The 21,929-nt window shown below is 34.5% G+C and overlaps 2 protein-coding genes and 1 pseudogene across 6 annotated transcripts in view; all 3 read right to left on the minus strand.

Moving 5' to 3' along the window:
• Window positions 1–21,929, minus strand: part of LOC130046411 (methionine adenosyltransferase 2 subunit beta-like) — a 56,713-nt gene that overhangs the window by 5,808 nt on the left and 28,976 nt on the right. Inside the window, exons 1-4 of one of the 5 annotated variants that reach the window (XM_056156669.1) lie at window positions 9,156–9,195; window positions 2,366–2,560; window positions 2,120–2,234; window positions 1,536–1,688 (exon numbers count right to left, since the gene is read on the minus strand). In XM_056156669.1, the coding sequence (XP_056012644.1) occupies window positions 1,536–1,688; window positions 2,120–2,234; window positions 2,366–2,548 (451 nt within the window). In that variant the 5' untranslated portion in view covers window positions 2,549–2,560; window positions 9,156–9,195. Of the gene's footprint in view, window positions 1–1,535; window positions 1,689–2,119; window positions 2,235–2,365; window positions 2,561–8,287; window positions 8,313–9,075; window positions 9,196–21,929 lie in introns of those variants that run through there. The other 4 variants (XM_056156670.1, XM_056156667.1, XM_056156672.1 and 1 more) reach the window with 4 other exon arrangements.
• LOC130051468 (uncharacterized) lies at window positions 11,052–14,246 on the minus strand (annotated as a pseudogene).
• Window positions 15,488–20,206, minus strand: LOC130052245 (C-type lectin domain family 4 member E-like). The gene is made up of 4 exons (XM_056156675.1): window positions 20,113–20,206; window positions 17,986–18,071; window positions 17,756–17,849; window positions 15,488–15,743 (listed from the first exon to the last, which is right to left on the minus strand). The coding sequence occupies exons 1-4, from the start codon at window positions 20,177–20,179 to the stop codon at window positions 15,502–15,504; spliced, it is 489 nt and encodes a 162-aa protein (XP_056012650.1). The 5' UTR covers window positions 20,180–20,206; the 3' UTR covers window positions 15,488–15,501.

Below are 21,929 nucleotides of genomic sequence, written 5' to 3' on the forward strand. Positions count from 1 at the left end.
GGAGGGTGGAATACGTTAACTCAATTCTCTCAGTAGTTGTGTGGATGTTCAGTCAGTGTTCCTTTTACAGGAAAAACATTTCAGTTACTGCATTTTTAGCTCTTCTGAGCCAAAGGCTCAAAGAGCTAATCATATGGCCATGTGCGGTGTGCGTCAACTTTTTGGAAAAATGGCTATATCTCAAGAACCCCTTGGTCAATTTTTGTCAAATTTGTCACAGGGTATCCTTGGCCCAAGGGCTTCCATTTGTACTAAAACTAGGGTTTTGACCCTTTAACAAGGGGAGATAATTAGGAAAATGCAAACAAAAGTAGTGGTTGCTAAAAAATCTTCTTCTCAAGAACCACTGGGCAAATTATCACAAAACTTATGCATAAGGATTAGGATAGGTTGTAGATAAAAAATTGTTCAAGGCATCATCCTGGGGCAAAGGGTGTGGTCTCAAGGTCACTTCAAAGTTGACCTTAAATTTTGTTTTGTTAAAACTTTGATATTTTGCTTAGTATAAGGACTAGGATCATCAAATTTTGTCAGTTGATGCATCTTAGGACCTAATATCATGTTGTCTCAAAAGTAGGTCATGGTGACCTACGTTTTGAATTTCGCAGGTAATTTTTATTAAATGGATTTTGATGCATATCTTGGACACTTTTGAGCCTATGATCATCAAAAGTTGTCAGTTGATGGATCATGGGACGTTGAACTGCATCATGTGAAAAGTATGTCACCATGACCTACTTTCTGAATTTTATGGCTAATCATTTATGAATACATTTTAGGTTGTTATTTCAGATACCGAGAGGTTTAGAATCATCAAACCTTGTAAGTTGATGCGTCTAGAGGCCTCAAAACATATTCATAAAAAAGTAGGTCACAGTGACCTACTTTTTGAATTTTGCAGACATTCAAATTTCACATTTTCAATTTTAGATGCATATTTTGGACACTATGAAAGCTAGGATCACCAAACTTTGTCAGTTGATTCATCTTGAGTCTTCCTAGTTTGTTGACCAAAAAGTAGGTCACCGTGACCTACTTTTGGAATTTGATGGCTATATTTTAATATTTCATATACTATTTGACTTCAATTATCAAACTTTGTCAGTTGATGCATCTTGAGTCTTTGGAGTGTGTTGACCAAAAAGGTCACTGTGGCCTTCTTTTGGAATTTGACAGCTATATTTGAATACTATTTGACTTGTCAGTTGATGCATCTTGAGTCTTCAGTGTGTCGACCAAAAGTAGGTCACTGTGACCTACTTTTGGACAGTTACATTTAAATTTTCAGGTACTATTTGACTTAGCATCATCAAACTTTGTTAATTGATGAATCTTGGTTAGTGAGAATTTTTGCCAGTTCTACAATGTATCAGAGGAGCGATTCTAGGCCCATGGGCCTCTTGTATACTAAAGGTTTTGTATTTTGTTTATAATAGTTATCAAGATTAATTTTTATATCCATCAGTTTTAATAATAGTATGTTTTGGAAATGAAAGCTATTTAGCATACTACTAGCAAGAATGACAGTTACTTACCTGGAGAAGCTTCCAATGTAATTTTTTCACCCTCTAGTTTACTCTGTCCATACTTGTTGAGGGGATTTGGTTTTGCATCTTCATCATATGGAGGGGATTTCCCATCAAACACATAATCAGTGCTGATGTACAGAACCCAGGCACCAATGGATTCTAAAACACAATTGATCTTTTGTTACATGGAGCTATTTACTACAAGTACTGGTATATGGTGTGCATCATGACAGTCACATGTAATTTTCCAGGCCATGTATTTTCTACATTCATACTCTTATAGGATAGTAAAGGTCATCTTCAAATTTATCCCCTGAATTTAAATTTCATTCATTCATCTTTTTTATAATATTAAAGGAATAAGATGATTTGAAGAAAAAAAATCACCAAAATAAACTATATACTATCTTTTTAAAAACACGTGAAATTTATCACAATGAAATTTGAGATAAGGTCATTCATTGAATGTGGTTGCACTCTAGGGCACAGAGTTTAAAAAACACACTTTTGCTGAAATTTGTCAGAAAGATTAATTGGGAATGTCGAATATTAAAAGTGTAATATGATAATTCTTTCTTATGTGTACTTACTTGCAGCCTGACAAATGTAATCTGTAGCGGAGAGATTGAGCTTCTTTGTTCCATCAGGGTCGTTTTCCACTGCATCGGGCTTCCTCTCAGCAGCACTGTGGATTATTACCGAGGGCTACGGGGAGAAATTATGCAAACTTTGAAATTATAATTATTTATATCATTATGGATGTATGTTGAAATGCCATATTTTAAATAGACATGATAGAGAGAGAGAGAGAGAGAGAGAGATATTTGGAAACAAACTCTGAAAGTGTTGATGACTTCCTTGACTTGATTTTCATCAGTGATGTCTAGTTTCTTTAAACTTTCCTTCGCTCGGCTGAAAGCCAGACCAAGTGTCTCCCAAGAGTTATCAGACAAGAATTCCTTGTAGATAGCTCTTCCAAAGAGGCCTGATGCGCCTGTGACAAGAACCCGCTTTGCCATAGTCTAGCTATACTGATAGAAAAGCATCATTTTACAATCAAAACGCTTCTTCTATATAGTATTGTACCAAGGATTTATCAGTGTGCAACAAAGACCAAATGTTTCAAACTTTGTGTAGGGCAGATATTTTCACAACATCTAGACATCTTGAAAGAAGATTGAAATTATATCAATTATATAACATGTATGTACTTGAGAGATGTATAAACCAAATTGTTGTAATTTAAGGCTTGAATTAAAGTTAAATCAAATTCAATAGGCTAGCTCCCTTAATCTTCGGGTTGTATGACCTACAAAGAATGTCCATCTTCCTATGCTAAGATGTGTAGTAAATGAAAAAAATTCTCTTATCTACTAAAATTTGCAAAACCTTTTTATTTATACTGTTCATTTTGATAATTTACTAGAACAATAAAGTGTACCGTCACTCAATCTGTATACAAGTCCGAGGGAATTTTCAGTGATCAAAGCAGATTATATATCCTAGCTGAGTACTGGTACATTTCTGAGGGTATTTTTAGTGGTCAATACTTGAGACTGGTAGATTTCATTGGGAATTTTTGATTGGTTTCAAAGGGTCATGTTTGGTGGTCAAACCTTAAATTGGACTGGTAGATTTACTAGAATATTTTAAATGGCCTAGTAGATTTCTATTTTTTTAGAAGTCATAACATGGACTGGTATATTTCCATGTATCATAAGCAATTTTCATGGTTAACCTTGGACTGGTAGATTTCCATGAGAAGTTTCGATGATAAAAAATTGGAGTATAATATTCTTATACCGGTAAGTATTTTTGATAGTTAAACTTTGGGACCGATAGATTTCATTAAAGGGGCATGAACACGATTTGAGCTGAAAATTTTCAAAAATTATTTTTCCATTTTTAATGTTTAGAATGCTAAACCATGATATCTCTAATGGTCAGCAAAAATTTGAATGTCAGTTGTCAAGGTACATGGGAGATAGAGCTCATTAAATTATGGAGCGCCAAATTAACATAAACTCAAATAATTGAAGATATCTTCAATTATTTGAAGATATCATCAATTCATTTGATGCGCGCAACAATTGAATTAAAGATCTCTTCAAATAATTAATGATATCTTCAATTCTGAATTGATGAGAGCATTAATTCTTCAGCTGATTTGATGCACGCTTTAATTGAATTAATGATCTCTTCAAATGAATTAATGATATCAACAATTGAATTGATGCGTGTTACAATTCAATTGAAGAGAGCAATAATTGATATAATGCGCGCATTAAATCTATTGATGAGAGCAATAATTGAATTGATGCGCGCATTAATTCATTTGATGAGAGCAATAATTGATTTAATGCGCGCATTAATTCAATTATTGCTCTCTTCAATTGAATTAATGATATCTTTAATTCATTGGAAGAGAGCAATAATTCTTTTAGAGAGAGCAACTATATAATTAAAGATATCTTCAATTCAACATATCCACAATTGAATTAATGATATCTTTAATTGAATTGTTGCTCTCTTTAAAAGAATTGATGCGCGCATTAATTCCTTATACAAAAGCATTGTAAATGATTTAAAGATATCTTCAATTGAATTAAAGAGATCATCAAATTATTTATACCGAGCTCTAAATTAATTATTGCGAGCAATATTTCTACTAAATTGATGCTCTCTTCAAATGAATTGAAGAGAGCAATAATTGAATTAATGCGCACATCAAATCTATTATTGCTCTCATTAATTGAATTAATGCGAGCATCAATTGAATTGAAGAGAGCAATAATTGAATTAATGCGCGCATTAAATCAATTATTGCTCTCATTAATTCAATTGATGCGCGCATTAACTCAATTGATGAGAGCAATAATTGAATTGAAGCACGCATTAATTTATTTGATGAGAGCAATAATTGATTTAATGCGCGCATTAATTCAATTAAAGAGAGCAATAATTGAATTGATGATATCTTCAAATAATTGAAGATATCTTCAATTATTTGAGTTTATGTTAATTTGGCGCTCCATATTAAATTCTTTGTTATGTAAACAAGGCTCGTGCCATGTTTTTGTTTACATAGGTTAAATATACTAGAAAAAGTTTGTTTAAAGCAGCTTTTTCAATTTACAAGTTAATTCGGAACACATTTAAATAGTTTCTAGTGTTTAGCACATCTCTTTTTGTTTTAAACATGCTTTTTTCTATTGAGCAATCTATATGTAAACAAAACATGGCACGAGCCTTGTTTACAATTAACACGGAATTGTAAGTGCGCTGTAGGCGTGTCTCACTCGTAACTCAAAAAACCAATATTAAAATTTGGTTGACCATTAGAAATAGTATCTAAGCATTGTAAACAATGAAAATGGAAAAGTAAAATTTGAAAAATTTAAGCTTCTGTCAGGTTGTGAGACAATTTCTTTAATATTTCAAAATCATTTGGCCTATGAACCTTATAGTTAGAAATTAAGTCATTGATATTTGATGGGCTGATTTATTCCATGAGTAATTTCATCTAAAGATCTCAATGACATCTGCATGCATCCACCTGATCCTCAATAATAAACAATTGTAGCCCATACACAAGGTTGGAAATTAAAGTCTGCCCGACACAGTGCACATATCCTAGACGTCCGAGATCTGCAACTTGGATACAGACCTTAAATTTCTCTCGCCACCCACTTCTCTTGTTAATCAGGGTTATGAGGGTGAAAATTAAGAAGCGAGTGGTGAAAGAAAGGTCTGTAACTTAGTAAGGTTCACTCATTTAGAATAGGTAACAGGGTATATAATTTGGCACTATAATAGGCCCCGTCAACTTTCTTAAAAAATGGAAATTCCTCATATTTGAAGTGCTATTACATTTGTAAAACTGTGTTAAATAATTTTAGGATACATGTCAAGTTAATGGGAAACAAGAGGCCCATGGGCCACATCGCTCACCTGAGTCACCTTGGCCCATATCTGAAGACTTTCCATATATATTTGCATGAAAAACCTTAGTCCCTATTATGGCCCAAACTACCCTTTGCAAACTTGAATCTACACTATGTCAGAAAGCTTTCATGTAAATGTCAACTTCTTTGGCCCAATGGTTCTTGAGAAGAAGATTTTTAAAGCTTTTTCCTATATTTGTATGTAAAACTTTGACCCCGCCCCCCCCCCCCCCCCCTCACTTGTGGCCCCATCCTACCCCCCCGGGGGCCATGATTTGAACAAACTTGAATCTCCACTATGTCAGAAAGTTTTCTTGTAAATATCAGCTTTTCTTACTCAGTGGTTATTGAGAAAAAGATTTAACTATATATTTGTATGTAAAACTTTGATCCACCCCTTGGGGCCCCATCCTACCCCCGGGGGCCATGATTTGAACAAACTTGAATCTGCACTATGTCAGAAAGTTTTCATGTAAAACTCAGCTTTTCTGGCTCAGTGGTTCTTGAGAAGAAGATTTTTCCTATATATTTGTATGTAAAACTTTGATCCCCTATTGTGGCCCCATCCAACCCCTGGAGCCCATGATTTGAACAAACTTGAATCTGCATTATGTCTGGAAGCTTTCATGTAAATCTCAGCTTTTCTGGCTTAGTGGTTCTTGAGAAGAATATTTTTAAAGTTTTTTCCCTATATATTTGTGTGCAAAACTTTGATCCCCCTTTGTGGCCCCATCCTATCCCCGGGGGCCATGATTTGAACAAACTTGAATCTGCACTATGTCAGGAAGTTTTCATGTAAAAATCAGCTTTTCTGACTCAGTGGTTCTTGAGAAGAAGATTTTTAAAGATTTTTCCTATATATTTGTATGTAAAACTTTGATCCCCTATTGTGGCCCCATCCAACCCCTGGGGCCCATGATTTGAACAAACTTGAATCTGCATTATGTCAGGAAGCTTTCATGTAAATATCAGCTTTTCTGGCTTAGTGGTTCTTGAGAAGAATATTTTTAAAGTTTTTCCCTATATATTTGTGTGTAAAACTTTGATCCACCCCTTGGGGCCCCATCTTATCCCCGGGGGCCATGATTTGAACAAACTTGAATCTGCACTATGTCAGAAAGTTTTCATGTAAAAATCAGCTTTTCTGGCTCAGTGGTTCTTGAGAAGAAGATTTTTAAAGATTTTTCCTATATATTTGTATGTAAAACTTTGATCCCCTTTTGTGGCCCCATCCAACCCAAGGGGCCCATGATTTGAACAAATTTGAATCTGCATTATGTCAGGAAGCTTTCATGTAAATATCAGCTTTTCTGGCTTAGTGGTTCTTGAGAAGAAGATTTTTAAAGTTTTTCCCTATATATTTGTATGTAAAACTTTGATCCCCCCTTGTGGCCCCATCCTACCACCAAGGGCCATGATTTGAACAAACTTGAATCTGCAATATGTCAGGAAGCTTTCAGGTAAATTTCACCTCTTCTGGCCCAGTGGTTCTTGAGAAGATTTTTAAATGACCCCACCCTATTTTTGCATTTTTGTGATTATCTCCCCTTTGAAAGGGACATGGCCCTTCATTTGAACAAACTTGAAAGCCCTTCACCCAAGGATGCTTTTGGCCAAGTTAGGTTGAAATTGGCCCAGTGGTTCTGGAGAAGAAGTCAAAAATGTGAAAAGTTTACGGACAGACGGACGCCGGACAAAATGTGATCAGAATAGCTCACTTGAACCTTCGGTTCAGGTGAGCTAAAAATGATATGCAACAAGTAGGTGTCACCATGATTCCTAGCATATAGATGAGTGCAAATACAAAAGCAAGACATGTGGGCAGTTGCTGAAGAAATTCAGATGAAAACCTACATGGTCCTGCAAAATTAAGGTTTGTAGCTAGTTGAGAGGGAAGATGGATAGCCCCATATGAATTAAAGGTAGATTTTTAAAAAGGGCAGACAAGAGTTCTTGATTGCGCAGAGCATCTAAATCCCCGCTCTGGGATTGGGTGGTGTGAATTTAGCCCAAAGAAGAGAAAATCAAAGTGGGAACAGGTTGGGAACACTTTCCCTATAGCAAGATCTTCTTGCTAAAACACATTTATCTAGCTCTCTTTAGTGAGAAAATAAACATTACCATAAACAGGTGTTTTGATGTCTTTAGTGAAAATAATAGCAAATTCCATGCAATTATGCTGAATAAGTGTGACACACACTCATCAGCATGACTCGAATTGTCTCTATAAAATTGACAACACAGCGAAGAAATTTCATATCAATGTTGCTGCGTAAACAGAAAGAATTCTGAAATCCAATGCACATTGTAAGTATTTTTGTTTTGATTAATATATTTGCAGAAGTATCGGATATCTAAGCACTTTTTCTAATTCTAATGTTCTCCACAGATGTTTTTCTCGGTTGTACGGATATATATTTACTCTTCATAGAAAGCTGGGATAGTTGCGTTTTTGCGAGAATATCTCACTAGAGGGGAAGTGTTCCCAACCTGGAGAAAGCTAGGGGCACCTGCTCAGAACAATGTTTTGTGCACCAGTATATGTATGGATTGTATGCAATTTATGGTCATAATTTATTAGCTACAGCAATAAAATACACAAGTATTGACATAAAAGGAAAATATGATTTTTCACTAGTTTCTCACAAACTGGCTTTGATCACAGGAGTCGGCAATTGCCGATTCCTTAATCCGAGATTCCTCTGACTCTTACCCCCGCTTTTATATTTGACATGTGCGGGGGAGAGTCAGAGCGGACTCCATATTGAAAAGTGGGAATTCAGCGACACCAGCTGGTGTCGCTGATTTACCTACCTCTTACAACTTTATTTCGCGGACCCATCTTCCAAGACGTGAGGATTCAGTTATCGGAAGATTATTCTACAAATACATCATGATTAATACGATGCTATCGCCGTTTAAACGGCCCTAACACCGACAAATGGAGCATCACTTGCTTGAATTAGGTCGCCGCCTCGCCATTTGATTTCTTTGCGCATGACGTCAGCACATATAAACACAAAATTCCATCGTTTAAACGGCGATAGCATCGTATTAATCATGATGTATTTGTAGAATAATCTTCCGATAACTGAATCCTCGCGTCTTGGAAGATGGGTCCGCGAAATAAAGTTGTAAGAGGTAGGTAAAGCAGCGACACCAGCTGGTGTCGCTGAATTCCCACTTTTCAATATGGAGTCCGCTCTGACTCTCCCCCGCACATGTCAAATATAAAAGCGGGGGTAAGAGTCGGAGGAATCTCGGATTACCGATTCCTGTGCTTTGATGTATACCCCCTACCCACATTTCAGAGTAGACGGGGGAAAAAACTATCCACTAGCTTCCACCAAAGTAGGTGATAAGATAAAGGTCTGAGTAAAGCTCTCTCCTTCAAAATAAAATTTCAGTACCAGTTTTCAATTTTTGTCACTCAAGTACTGGAATCACCATGACAAGAAAAAGAAGAAAAGTTATGAAGCAATGCAATGTAGAAAGCTTACGAAACTGATTAATTTTGTTTTGGTTGGAAGCTTAAGCAAATAAAAGACATTAGTTTAGCTTTGATTTAATGATAATCTACTGTACTCAATGTAGTAACATACATTGATAGTAGATACAATCACTATTAAAGTCTTGGGTACAACTAAGTACTATGAAATCCATAAAGTGCAAGTATAATTACCGTTCGATCGGGTTCGAAATCCTAATATTAAGCATATCAATTCAAACTTATAATCATTCGATGAACCCCATCAATAGTTTGGGATTGAAAGATGTGCAAAATTTTAGCTCACTTGAGCTTTTCTGGCCTTAAGACCATAAAGTGAGAATATTCTTAATTAAGTCTAACAAATCCAGCTAAGTTTTGAAACAATTTTCATGAAGAAATAAGATTTTAGATAAATTATTTCAATATTTACATTTCTTCAATCTGATTAAAACCAGATCTTCAATCCGCTCCTCTATTCTCCATGTCGCGACATGGAGAATAGAGGAGTGGATTGAAGATCTGGTTTTAATCAGATTGACACATCATAATTTGTCTAATCCAAAAATAAATAATGATTGCACTGCATGCACTGTTTATTTAAGAAAAACAGCGCCAATTACAGATGTGGCGAACACATATAAAACTCGGACAATTTATCAACATCGATTTAAATGTTGCCCATGGTAAATTAATTAGGCCCCTAAAAGTTGAGTTTTTAATAATATCTCGCAGTACTTTCACAATCCGAAGGGCGCATGTGACGTCACTGTACCACGTGACTACCTACCTAATTAACTTGACTTTTTGAAATCGGGGCTTAGATTTAAGTCTGTATTGTGGTTAATTATCGCAAAATTTCGGCGAACGAACTATTAGAATTAATTACTATAAGCATAAAGAAGACAAAATGCATGTAAAATTGTATACTTTGAAAACATGAGATATGTCCTTTAATAGACGTCTATAAATAGACCCACGCGCGTCAGGGAAATCCCAACATGATGTATTAACTCATACGCAACTGTCTCGTTTTAAGGCTGAAAGAGCGTAAAACAACGAATTAATAAGAGGTATTTGATATTTTTATTCTATCAAACTTGTGGCACGGTACTGTTGTAACAAAATACACAGCTTTAAACAGATAAGACCACCGATGATCTGAAAGTTTGAACTGGTCACGTGACTGTCACTTGAACTGGTAGTCTGGTCCCCCGCCCCCGCCACTCATTGATCATTCCCAATAACGAATGATCAATGAGTGGCGAGGGTGGGGACCAGACTATTGAACTGGCCAGCGGTCTGACGCGGTTATTTGTAAACATCGATTTAAATTCAAATAATTTGGGTTAAAACAGGTGAAATAATGTATGATATGTCATAGCCTCATAACTACATACGTGCGATGATTTAATAGCGTTTTTACGAGATGGAAAATAATATTGTCATTCGGACCATTACAGTTATACCATGGCAACTAAATGAGTCCATTAATCACAAAAATAAGTTGTTGTTTTTTCGGTTTTCGTTATTGATTAATGACCCTCAGGCCTCAATTTCATAAATGTATGTTATACATGTTATATGACGCGGTTATTTGTAAACATCGATTTAAAATCCAAATAATTTGAGTTAAAACAGGTGAAATAATGCATGATATGTCATACAGCCTCATAACTACATACGTGCGATGAGTTAATAGTGTTTTTACGAGATGGAAAATAATATTGTCATTCGGACCATACAGCTTTAAATGAAAATTAAAACATTCTCTACGCATATTTTTAGAATATAACTCATAAAATTTTCAAAATGAAAAAACTAATTATGCAGTGTATCGAATTTTTACAGTTATACCATGGCAACTAAATGAGTCCATGAATCACAAAAATATGTTGTTGTTTTTTCGGTTTTCGTTATTGATTTTTGATAATGATTGAAACCTTACGGCAAAAAAGTATAAAGTTTTCTACTGTCTATAGTACATTAACTGAAGTAAATCTCTGTAAAATTATTTCTTTGACAACTCTTTCAAACTTCTATGAGACAGTTCAAGAGTTGGCAGGGGCAAGTTTTTCCTGATGCATGATGTCATTGTTCTGCCGTTTCTTCTCTCTTTTCCATGAGGTCTTTTAACATGACTTGGAAAATCTCTGCAGATCGACCTTTTAGGATGGACTTTCTTTTTCACTGAATGGAAAAGATAATTACATTTATAATTTTTAGTACTTGATGTGATACAGGAGCCAATTTCGGCTATTTAGTATTTCACATGAGTATTTATTTGTAAAAGTATAAAAGGGCATAAAATACATGTAAATTTACCTGGTACAGACTCTATTTCATCAGAGGACGAATCATTAGCAGGTGACCTTTTTATTTTTTAATTTCCTGATTCTAGCACTGCTTAATTTAGGTTCCATATCCGGGATTTTTTCAAAAACATCAAAATCATCCTCATCTTCGTCAGAAGATGGTAACTCGCCAGAATTTTTTTTCTTTTGCCGATCGTATTTTGATTTTAGTCCCTTTATTTTAAGTCTGCACTGTTCCGCTGAAAAGTGGTATCCTTCTTTATTCACTTCGCTAGCCACCCTTTGCCATTTATATTTGACCATTTTGGACGAGCTCTCTATCTCATGAAACACCCTCTTCAACAGTTTTATACTCTGCACGTCCCACTTTCCATCTAAAAATGTGAAAGAGAAAGTGTGTTTCAGGATGCACTTAAAACATTTGATTAGTCAATAGTCATAATCTAGTACCTGTAGTCATACATGTATCATTAAATCAACCAAAGGTGTATAGAGACCATCTGATACCATATTGAACATTATTAGCATGGATGCCATGATTTATGATTGTAGTACTGAACCGAAAACACAGCAGGTTGAATTTTCTCAACATAATGCAAACCCTTTAATTGAACAAGTGATGCACTGAAATAACAGACCACAGCCATACAAAATAGCATGATCTTCATTACAAAGTATATATGCGACATGAAATTATATTAATGAAGGTGTGAAATTGACCTTCATCAAATGGTCATTGAGCTGAGGGTTATATGACAGATCAGCATGTTATACACGATTTTACTATATTGTATAACTTAAGATGTCATATATATATATATATATATATATATATATATATATATATATATATATATAACTTATACGGTACCAATTTTGATGCACCAGATGCGCATTTCGACAAATAATGTCTCTTCAGTGATGCTCAACCGAAATGTTTGAAATCCGAAATAACTATGAAGTTTTAGATCTAAATATAGCCAAAAACAGCGTGCCAAACAAGTGGAGCCAAATTCGTCCAAGGATAAGAGCTATGCATGAGGGAGATAATCCTTAATTTTGAAATTAAATTGAATTTCTAAATTTTTATATATATATATATATATATATATATATATATATATATATATATATTGATCAGTCATCCAAAAATTATTTTGTTTAACACCACTCTGATTCCTTGCATACGTATTCTGAACTTGAAATAAAAAAAATATGCTAGAGTTCCTCATTGGCAATATCTTTGTGGTCTTTGGTGATCAGGTCTTCCAATATTCCGTTGGAATTCCCATGGGCACGAATTGTGCTCCTTTGTCAGCTGACCTGTTTTTGGATTCGTATGAAGCAGAATTTATTCTGTTTCTACGTGAGAAGAATTTTTTTTGCTATGGCCTTCAATTCGACAGTTAGATATATCGACGACATTTTATCTATTAACAATAATGACTTTCATTCATATGTCGATTCGATATATCCCTGTGAACTCGAAATAAAGGACACCACAGAGTCGTCCACTTTTGCTTCATACTTAGATATTTTATTGAAAGTAGATATTATATTTTGTTGAAAGTAAATATTAACGGCAAACTAACACCTCAACTTTATGACAACCCACAGGCAATTGCATCACCTGGGGTCGAATTTACTATATAAAGAGTAAAGGTATAGAACTCTATATATAGGGTACCCAAGTTAGCCGATGTAAAAACAATAAACCAATTGATATAAAATTCTTCTTTGTATTCTAATATATTCATACATAATCAATCTACATTACTAACAAAGTTCATCCCGAAATTCCGTATATTTCCCAAGATGTGCAAAAATGAATTCGGAAAAATGCCTATTATTTTTTGGTCGACTTTTAGTTTGGCCCTGGCACTATACGACTAAACAGAATGTTTGAGCATTGCAACAAGCAATTACATTGAATATGCAGCATAAGATATCAGTTCTAAAATGAATTTCTTATCCCAATTCATAAAATGAAGTCCGCAATAGCTCCAAGTGACTGAAATTTTAAAACCGTCTGTACTTTCAATATCCCAGCCATTACAGTAGTTATGACTAATTACCCGATTGATTATTGCTTTTACATCGGCTAACTTGGGTACCCTATATTTAGAGTTCTATACCTTTACTATTTATATAGTAAATTCGACCTCAAGCGATGCAATTTAATTGCCTGTGTGACAAACAGGATGGTTTCAGCTTCTCTATCGTCAACTTACCATATTCATGTAGCGATACTCAATTATCACCTGTATATGTTGTTTATATCTCTCAAATGATTCGATAAGCAAGATCTTGTAATGTGTATTATCAGTTGTTAAAACCTGGCAAACTAGTTAAAGTTACAGAGATTTCAACAGTCTCGTTTAAAGTCAGCATTCCGCAAATTCTATGATCGTTATAGGAATCTAGCTTGCAAATACAATCCATCAATGGGTCAAATACTGTGTGATGTGTTTCATACCGATTAGCACAAATTATGGCGACTGGTTATGCATCCATTCTGAAGAAGATAATAAAGTACTTGTTTATAGATGCTACCGACAGGCCTACGTCACGTGATGCCAATGACCTGAACTGATTTTCGACCTCGGTCGGTTGGGCTAAAATGGAATCATTATAAAATATTCCTTTCTAGTCATCTGCATCATTGCCATAATATTATTGAAAAATATCAGAAAGAGATAGGAAGCGCTAAGGTAGTTAAAATTTTATAACATTTATAAAGAACAAGGGGCAATAAAATACCCCAGAGCTTTACCTGTCACCTCGAGTGCAAATATTCTAGTATGTCGCTCTTTAAGTCGTGTAATGTATGTATAATGTTGAAGTTTCGTCACGTATTGGAGAAACTGTAATGTTCAAAGTATTAGCAAATCTAATTTTGAAAGAAAAACAATTCCGCGGAATTTCACCACTCCAATACCTTCTTTTGCACTATCATACAGGATTCCGCCATTACCAGTGAAAGTAAAAAGTTATCATAAAAGGTGAAAATAACGAACAGTGATCAATCTCATAACTCCCACAAGCAATACAAAATAGATAGTTGGGCAAACACGGACCCTGGATATACCAGAGGTGGGATCAAGTGCCTAAGAGGAGTAAGCAACTCCAGCATATTTTTTTTATTTCACCTTCAGAGTACTTGTGCGTGGAATCAGAGTGGCGTTTAAGAAAGTAATTTTTTGGATGACTGATCACTAGATATGAATATGAATCCTTTATGATATTAATGTAATGTCAATATATGTTTTAGTTCATGAGTTCTAAAATTTCATATCAGAAAAGTTATACGAAAGAGTTAAATCATGTACCATGGTGTGATGAAAATTTGTCGAATTGTGCATCAAATGCGTCAGTTTGGTCTCAGAATTTGATTATATGTTCTTTATATGCACATTTGGAAATTTCTTTATCTTCACGGAAAGTTTGTAAAATACCTTAATAGCTGAAGAAGATGTATTATTGCAATGGAAGGTAAAGATAACTCCTATAAGCAATACAAAATAGAGATTTGGACAAACACGGTCCCCTGGACACACCAGAGGTGGGATCAGGTGCCTAGGAGGAGGTAGTATCCCCTGTCGACCGGTCACACCCGCCGCGAGTCCTACTAGTATATCTTGATCAGGTAAACAGAGTAATCCGTAGTCAAAATCAGTGTGCCAAGAACGGCCTAACAATGGGTATGATTGATATGAAAAAGAAAATAATTACCTTTATCTTTGAATGTGTGTGTGTATGTATAGATATGTGTGTATATGTGTGTGTGTATATTGGATGCAGAAGGTGCAAAGAGTAATTGCAAGTGTGAATGAGTGATTGTAGATTACAGTTGTATGTTTGTATTTGTAAATGTGTTGAAATACCAAAATAAAACATTAAAAAAACAATCGGTATGAAACAAATCAGACAGAATTTGAACTAATGATAGGTTGTATTGGCAAAATATGTTGTTATAACGACTATAGAATTTGCGAAATGCTGACTTTAAACGAGACTGTTGAAATCCCTGCACCATCAACTTGTTAGTCAGTATAACATTTCTCATTTTAAGTACCTTGATAATAGTAGCTAACTTTACTGATCTTCTTTCATGGAGTTTTTATCTACTACAAGCGGTACTAGCATTTTCAAGTTTTGTATAACATTAATCAATATTTCTTAATTTTCATTCTCAAAGAAAGTGACAAGGAGCTCATTTCAAACTTTTATTTTTCACAAATGTATCCACTATGGTAAATCCCGTGGTCGCAGTAAACGTCATGAAATGTGTAGCGCTCTCCTGCGTAAAAGAACATGCAGTCTTGTGGAGAGCTGTCACTTCCGTCGGGTTGTCCGACACCAAACGCATGATACGTCATCTTAACCATTTTTCCGTTTCTGATCCACCTCCAGTCTCCTCCTGATTGCCTCCTGTTTATGTTCCTCCCACCGACGTAGAAATGGAGACCTGTTATAAATAAGGACTAGCTTGGTTTGATAACAAAATAATAGTTCATATTACTACAATTAATTGGATAATGCAGGTTCGTGGGTATGGCGTGTAAAACTTTGTTAAATATATATTAAGAGCAAAGATTGTGATATTATCTACAAGACTAAGATTGTAATATTATTTACAAGACTAAATCTCCTAACAAGTAGATGTATGCTATCAATTAGAATTATGATTCCAGCTGAAGGTCTAGAATTAGGAAAGGGAATGTGTCGTTTCATAATTACATGACAGGAACAGTGGGGTGTACGAGTTTAATGCTACTTTACCGTCATACACTTACAGAATATACATCACGATTAGAATTAGCAATGGACAGTAAAATACTGAAAATTAGTCGGAAATAAAGAAAAGATGCATTGATTTATACCGGATATTTTTCATATCAAACAGCGAGGTAGAGCAGTGCAAAAATGCATGTATGACACTTGGGACCCAACCTTAAGATGTATCATTTTTACAATTTTGTGGTCCCGTGGGGATACGGGTTAGAATAGGTCCTCAGTACCCCCTCCTTGTCGTAAGAGGCGACTAAATGGGTCGGTCCTTCGGATGAGACCGAATAAACCGAAGCCCCATGTCCCAGTAGGTGTGCAACGATAAACATCCCTCCCTGCTACAAGGCCCAGAGCAGAGGCCTAAATTTTGCAGCCCTTCACCGGCAATGGTGACGTACGTTTCTATGATATGAGTGAAATATTCTCGAGAGGGAAGTTTAACAATATACAAGCAACCACAATTTTGTCAGAACAGAGTAATCATATAAAAGATCGAGTATTTTGATGAATTTGAGCCAATTTTGAAATAAGAAATTGATGACTATTTTCATAAATGTTTAAAAATTTCATAAAGTGGAAATGGAGCGATTATAGTATAATGTATATGCGGCGAAGTTCAGTCTTTTCCTTTGATAATGATTTCTTCTAAAAGTAGTCCAATTCACGCTTATGAACACTTTAGATTAGTTGGAAATGTAAAGAAATATTCACATTACACATGTAATATATAATCAGTTTTGTAGAGCACGGAAGGAGATAACAGTGAATAATATGCTGATCACTCAGGAAATTCATTACAAAATTGCAAGAAGGGGCGGAACGATACTCGTTCTTTACACCAAGATGTTATTTGTAGTTGTGGGTTGAAATTTCGTTTCATAATCAAAAGATAAATTTAAAAAGTTTCATTCTCATAAGAATTATCGCTAAATGTTTTCGTATATTTGTTTGAATTCGATCATATTCCCAATTACACAATTAGTGGGGCAATTAATCAAAGTCTAGAGTGAGAGATAAATATAGCTGTCCAAAGATTTAAAATGTCCACGACAATGTCTAACATCAAAAAAGCATCACCAATGCAACTTTACGTAGGTGTAAATCTAAGTTTTCATATTACAATATTTACATTTCCAAAGCTTATATCTTCGATATCTTTACCAGTTGAAATGATAGACATTTCCTCATGAATGTGAACAATGTGCATAATCAATGGTATATATTACGACTCTTTTATCGATTGTGGATAAGATGACAGAAATGAAAGTAAAATGTAAACATTATAAACAGCAACGCTTCATGCATTCACGTTTTTCATCAGCGCTGTAATATAGAATGACTCGTCATTCCCGGCACCGCGTGAGTATTCAAACGGAACACATCCCTCCCTCGTAAGGAGTGTTAAAATAATTTATTTTACCAAACAAATATTCGCTGTTATGACTTTAAACGTCATGTATCAATACATGAGTGAATTTGAATGGGTCGTAAAACACCATGGAAATAAAACAATGTAGAACTGATTTACTGTCTCCTTCAGACCATGGCAGCTAATGATAAAATTTAATCACTATTGTACAGAACATCAAGAATTTAAAAATGATTTGAAAACTTTAGAGACAGATAAGAATAAAATATATTTGACATAATCATTTTTCTTAACTTGTATAGTTATGAATTTGACATTACCTGAATTCATCCTCTTCAATTTCTGTTTCATCAACATCGCTTCCTCCAGTGTTTCGAAGTTAGCCAGATACGCCCCCATACGGCTACATCGAGCCTGAACAAGGGAGTAAAATATAAGCAGAAGGACCATACAAGTTGAAACCAAAAAAGGGGGATTTACCCGGAGGAATAAAAAAAATTAAGAAAACACGCCTGATTGAATTTTGGAGATTGATAGAAATGTTACTTACAAATGCTTCGTCTGCGGAAACTTTGTCTCTGCTGATGTAATAACAGTTTTTCTCATAAATATGAAATGGAGGCTTGCATTTGTAAGCTATAAACGAAACAAAATAACATAATTTAGCACTTGAACTTCCTGTACAATCGTCATTAGTTGAGGTGAGTTATTTTTCGCTAATATTAATAACCTCAGCAAGTTTATAGCTTAACCAATTAGAAACCTCCCAAGTATGAACCAATCCAAGAATTTATGTCCCAATCCAAGAAGAAACGAAAACAATTTCACAAACAATCACTAAAGATTGAGAGATTGATATATCAGACAGTTTCAGTATCACAAACAATCACTAAAGATTGGGAGATTGATACATCAGACAGTTTCAGTATCACAAACGTACATCTCGATATATTTGTGATAATCTTGTAATTAGTCTTCAATTCTTCCCAAAAAGTGTCGTTTGGTTTTTTCCATTTAATTTTATTCAGGTATGAAATATTGCAGAATATCATGATTGCAAATCTAAAATAACAAATTGAAACCTGACATAATCAATAGCACTATGCAGTTATAAAAGTTAAAGAATAAGTAACTGTATGATTGATTGATTGATTGATGTTTTCCGCCACACTCAACAATTTTTCAGTTATCTGGTGGCGCCCAGTTTTTATTGGTGGAAGAGAGAACCCAGATACAATGTACCTGGGAAGAGACCACCGACCTTTCGAAAGGTGAGCGCGATGCTCTAACCACTTGGCCACGGTATGAATAACATGACGAATGATGATATAATAACCTAAGGATAACCCATAAAGGCTTAAATCAGCTTATTTCCAATAGGATCCTTATATTCATATAATAGATCTGATTAGTAGGTTTTGATTAATAGTTGCATTATGCGTTGAAAACTTACAAACTTCAGACATATTTTTACGATAGAATTCTAAAATTTCTTTTAAAAAAGTATTGCCAAAATTGAACAAGTTATCTTATATCCCTAGCCTTGCTGGCTAATAAGGATTTCACAGCTTTTATTTGACATCGAAAACAAATCGCCTTTATTATAACGCGAATTGATATTAAACTGTGTGTTAAATAAGTTGTTTTCATCGAGTCGGATCGAAATTTTAATTTTGTGTCACAGATCAAATATGAACCCCCCCTTGCATAAATTGATAATTAATGTGGTGTGATTTAGTACTTCAAGTTTGAGTTTTGCTGAACTGAATTATTTTTCAAAATCATTGATCAAAATAGGCAATGACGATGCAAATATTTTTAATTAGCATACACTATTATACAATAAAACTAGAGGAACAAATTATCTCGTTACTGGTTAAATAGATACGACTAACATGGTAAATGATGTAAAATAAAGCAATTAAAAGGAAAGGATAACAATGCATGGATAATGAAAGGTGAAGATAATATAAGATGATATGGATAATATAAGATGTTATGTCTAGTACTAAATGTGCTTTTCACCGTGAAGTGATGAAGATGACGAGGTTGTAGTGGCTAAATCTGATTAGAATCAGTGAGAAACTGTAACCAATCAGAGCTCAATATCACAGATCATAATTATAGATGAGTTATATCTATGAGGGAAAAGTTTTAAAGATTATGCAAGGAATAAGAGATGGTTTAAAATGCGCAATTATGAATTAAAATACGTTAAAAGATGAACATTCTATATCAAGATTATACTTTTAAAGTAAATAATGCAATTTCAAAAAGTAACTTCAAAAATAGTAATCATCAGACGGTCTTTCCACGTCTTGCCTTTACAAAGGTTAGGAAGAAGATTAGTCACCTCAATCTGGGTAGTAGATACTAGTACACAAAGTACGTAAACAATCAATAACCACAGCAGTTACACATTTTAAACGAGTCAAAATAGTGCAGTGTAGAATTTAAAGTGAAATCGTTCAAACAGTAATCAAAATTTTGTAATTTCCTGTAGTGAATTATTTTTTATTAATACTCTTCAAAATGATACCATGATTCCAAAAAAATCCCACCAGCGATTTATTACCTGTACAAGATGATCGTTTAACATCTTGAATAAGTCTAAACGAGAACTTTATGGGGCAAGCTTTCTTATGATAGAACTATCAATACATTGAATGTCACTCACCTTTCGTCGAACAGGCCAGTACAATTGAAGCACACAACCAATAAAGCCCGATGGTCATCTTGAACATCCGTCTGATCTAGCTTGGGAATGGCACCTGCGACCAGTTATATTTATAAGTAAAATTCAATACAACAGATTAAGTTACATTGCATTTACTCCGCGTGATGGCACGTAAATAATTCATTATTTCAATAGAATAGATCAACAACACAATGTTGGCAGTCTTTGTCACGGCTTTACTTGAGTAATACAATACAAGTTAAATTCATTTCAACAATAGTATTCCACTTCACTATATTATTGTATTATATAATAAGTCATTAAACTACAATGCATGATCTACATCGACTTTGGTAGTTATGACGTAAGATCAATGCTCAATAACGTGATCAATCAATCGATATTTCAATCCAACAACACTTCAAATCAATCAATGTTTCAATCAATCAATATAATAATCAACCAGTGTATCAATGTTTTCAATCAGTCAATATATTCAATATGTCAATCAAGATAAGCCCAATTATTGGCCACGGACCTGGAAGAAAACAGAATCGGGGCAGCTTAAGCAAAATTCGGCACTTGCGGATTACACCACTACAAGTATTTCGTTGAAAAGCCATGGCGCTTTGGTATGTTAGCTCACTCGTGACAATGTGTATCTGAAAAATACATAAAAAGAACAGCAGAAACCCGATGTAAAATTAAATTGAATACCTATCAAAATTTTGGGGGTTGGGTTGAAAATTTTGTTTGGATGGATTCCAGATTTGAAATTGGCGCGCCCGTAATATATATAAAATTCAACTTTCGGCAGCTCCCTGCTACAGAGTTGCGCATGCGCATTGTAACTTTTTCTTTCGCTTTGAATCCTGAACGGTAAACAAATTCAGTCATGATTGCGCTAGCTATTTTCTGTGTGGTATGTTCCTTTTTAATCATTTTTTAAATTAATATGTTGACGGTGCTACCGTTTGAGCGAGCGCAGCTTCATGTATGTACAGATTAAATTTTGTAATGTTCATGCTTTGATCAGGTATCTACCCCGGGCACTGGAAGTTAATGTAAATATATAGTATGTGTATGTATAAAAATATATCCACATTTGGTATGGACCCCCCCTCCTTTTTTATACATGCACATACTATATATTTACATTAACTTCCAGTGCCCGTGATTTAAACAATATATCTATTGTAATGTTCATGCTTTGATCAGGTTCAATTTAAACAATATCTATTTGCCGAATAATCACATATATGGCAAGGAATAAGGACTCTGTTTTTAAGTGCTTCTTTTGTACCCAAGGTTACATGCTCTATATTCCTTTATACAAAAGTTACAGAAAGGGTACAGCACAAATCATGGAAATTGAAAGTAAGAATTACATGAGGTGGCTCTACATAACCTAGGGTACAATGGGTACAGAAGTTAAAATGGTCTGTTGGATGCAGCTGATTGGTCAAGAATGTAACATGTCCACGCCTTCGATTACCTATATAGCTATTGCTACCTGTGATTATGACCTCGTCCTATCTGAACAATCAATTACAATTGATTCTATCTATTATTTCTGCTGTGTGTACAGCATCTTTCATATCTATAACTGGATTTAATTCCATGATGGGTCAGTTCAATCATTATATCATCTAAGATTTTGTTGATGAAGAAATAATGTTAAATCAGGTTTATTTTATTTACGATTCAAAAGTAAAATAAAAGAAATATGGATTTATAAACATGATAAATGCTTTATTTTAGTGTAATCATAGTCAAATAATTGAAAGATAAAATGACCAATTTGAAAATTAAAACAA

Source organism: Ostrea edulis, chromosome 2, assembly GCF_947568905.1.
Source record: "Ostrea edulis chromosome 2, xbOstEdul1.1, whole genome shotgun sequence".
Classification (NCBI taxonomy): Eukaryota; Metazoa; Mollusca; class Bivalvia; order Ostreida; family Ostreidae; genus Ostrea; species Ostrea edulis.

Excerpts from the sequence above, each read along its gene's own strand:
- LOC130052245 (XM_056156675.1), bottom strand. The coding sequence starts at position 20,179 with ATGTTCAAGATGACCATCGGGCTTTATTGGTTGTGTGCTTCAATTGTA. Across the intron at positions 17,850-17,985 it reads TTTCCGCAGACGAAGCATTT|GCTCGATGTAGCCGTATGGG; the intron begins GTAAGTAACATT and ends TCCCTTGTTCAG. Across the intron at positions 15,744-17,755 it reads ATTGAAGAGGATGAATTCAG|GTCTCCATTTCTACGTCGGT; the intron begins GTAATGTCAAAT and ends TATTTATAACAG.